The sequence below is a fragment of the Acanthamoeba castellanii genome (genome assembly GCF_000313135.1).
Source record: "Acanthamoeba castellanii str. Neff unplaced genomic scaffold scf7180000084761, whole genome shotgun sequence".
In the NCBI taxonomy this organism is placed as follows: domain Eukaryota; phylum Discosea; order Longamoebia; family Acanthamoebidae; genus Acanthamoeba; species Acanthamoeba castellanii.
Window position 1 is genome coordinate 117,971 of NW_004457596.1, and position 1,037 is coordinate 119,007.

General features: G+C 62.8%; 1 protein-coding gene and 1 pseudogene across 1 annotated transcript; one reads left to right on the plus strand and one right to left on the minus strand.

Annotated features, from left to right (window-relative positions):
* The window catches only part of ACA1_227480, a 3,441-nt pseudogene extending 3,290 nt beyond the window's left edge, over positions 1-151 (minus strand).
* A 352-nt stretch (positions 152-503) lies between these two features.
* On the plus strand, positions 504-1,006 carry ACA1_227590 (uncharacterized protein; the record flags this gene model as incomplete). Its single annotated transcript, XM_004346463.1, has 2 exons — positions 504-859; positions 988-1,006. The coding sequence occupies 2 exons, from the start codon at positions 504-506 to the stop codon at positions 1,004-1,006; spliced, it is 375 nt and encodes a 124-aa protein (XP_004346513.1).
* Positions 1,007-1,037: the final 31 nt, after the last annotated feature.

Consider the following 1,037-nt stretch of genomic DNA (forward strand, 5'->3'; position numbering starts at 1 on the left):
CGGAGGAGGGGGCAGTACGTGGGGCAAGGGCGACAAGGGCTGGGGTGGGCGGGCATGCCACGACCGCAGCATTGTGGGACTGGAGGTAGGCGGCGGCCACGAGTTGGTCTCGTCCGATGGATATGCCGAGCGCCGGTGGTGGTTGCGACATGTTGAACTGCACTGTACTGGGTGGAACGTTGAGGTGTGGCGAAGTGGTCAAGCGAAAGACTTCTGCTCGCCCATTTTGTACCCGCTTCTTGTGCCCGGGAACAAGCAACGAATAAAAGCACAGCTGGTACCTTCAACTCAAGCAAGAGCGGGGGTAGGTAGTTCGTGCCTTGCGAAAGTGCTGGCGGCAGCGCGTGAAAACCCCAGGGACCACCTTCGTCTCCTTCTGCCCAATTCCTGCTTTCACGAAACCATGTGCTGCCCCTAATGGCAATTCGTTTTTCCCAGACCATTTCTTTTTTCTTAATCCTGCTGACCTGGCGCCACGTCAGCTTATTTCGCCTGTGGCGTGAATGCACGAGGAAGAGGAGCACGAAGCGCAGCCGAGGCCTCGGGTGGTGGCGCTGCTCCCCAACACCAACGAGGGGCGACGCGATGAAGAAGAGAACTGGGCAGGACGAGGCTGGGGCCTGGACCAAGCGGAGAGGGTCGGGGGCTGGTGGGACAGCGACGCCTGCACCACCGGCAGAGGAGGGGGGCTCGATCCGGCGTGCGCGCTGGCCGGGGAGGACGTGGGCAGCCACCTGGCAGAGCGGGTGCGTCGGCTCCTGAGCGAGAAGGGCCTACATGAGGGGAGGGAGGAGGCGCAGGGGGTGATGACCATCGGCCAGTACGCGGCCGCGTTCCCGTGGCTCCGGGCCAGCGAGCAGTGTGCTCTCGCACCGCCCTCGGCACTCCTTCCTCCTGTACACGCAAATGCCTTCGCCTTCGTTCTTTGGGTTCGCTCCTCTTTCGTTTTTCGTTCTTTTTGCTCACGCACGTGCGGGCAATGGACAGGACGCGAGGCGCACGATGATGAACGGAGGCGGTGGCCGGGAGGAGGTGCC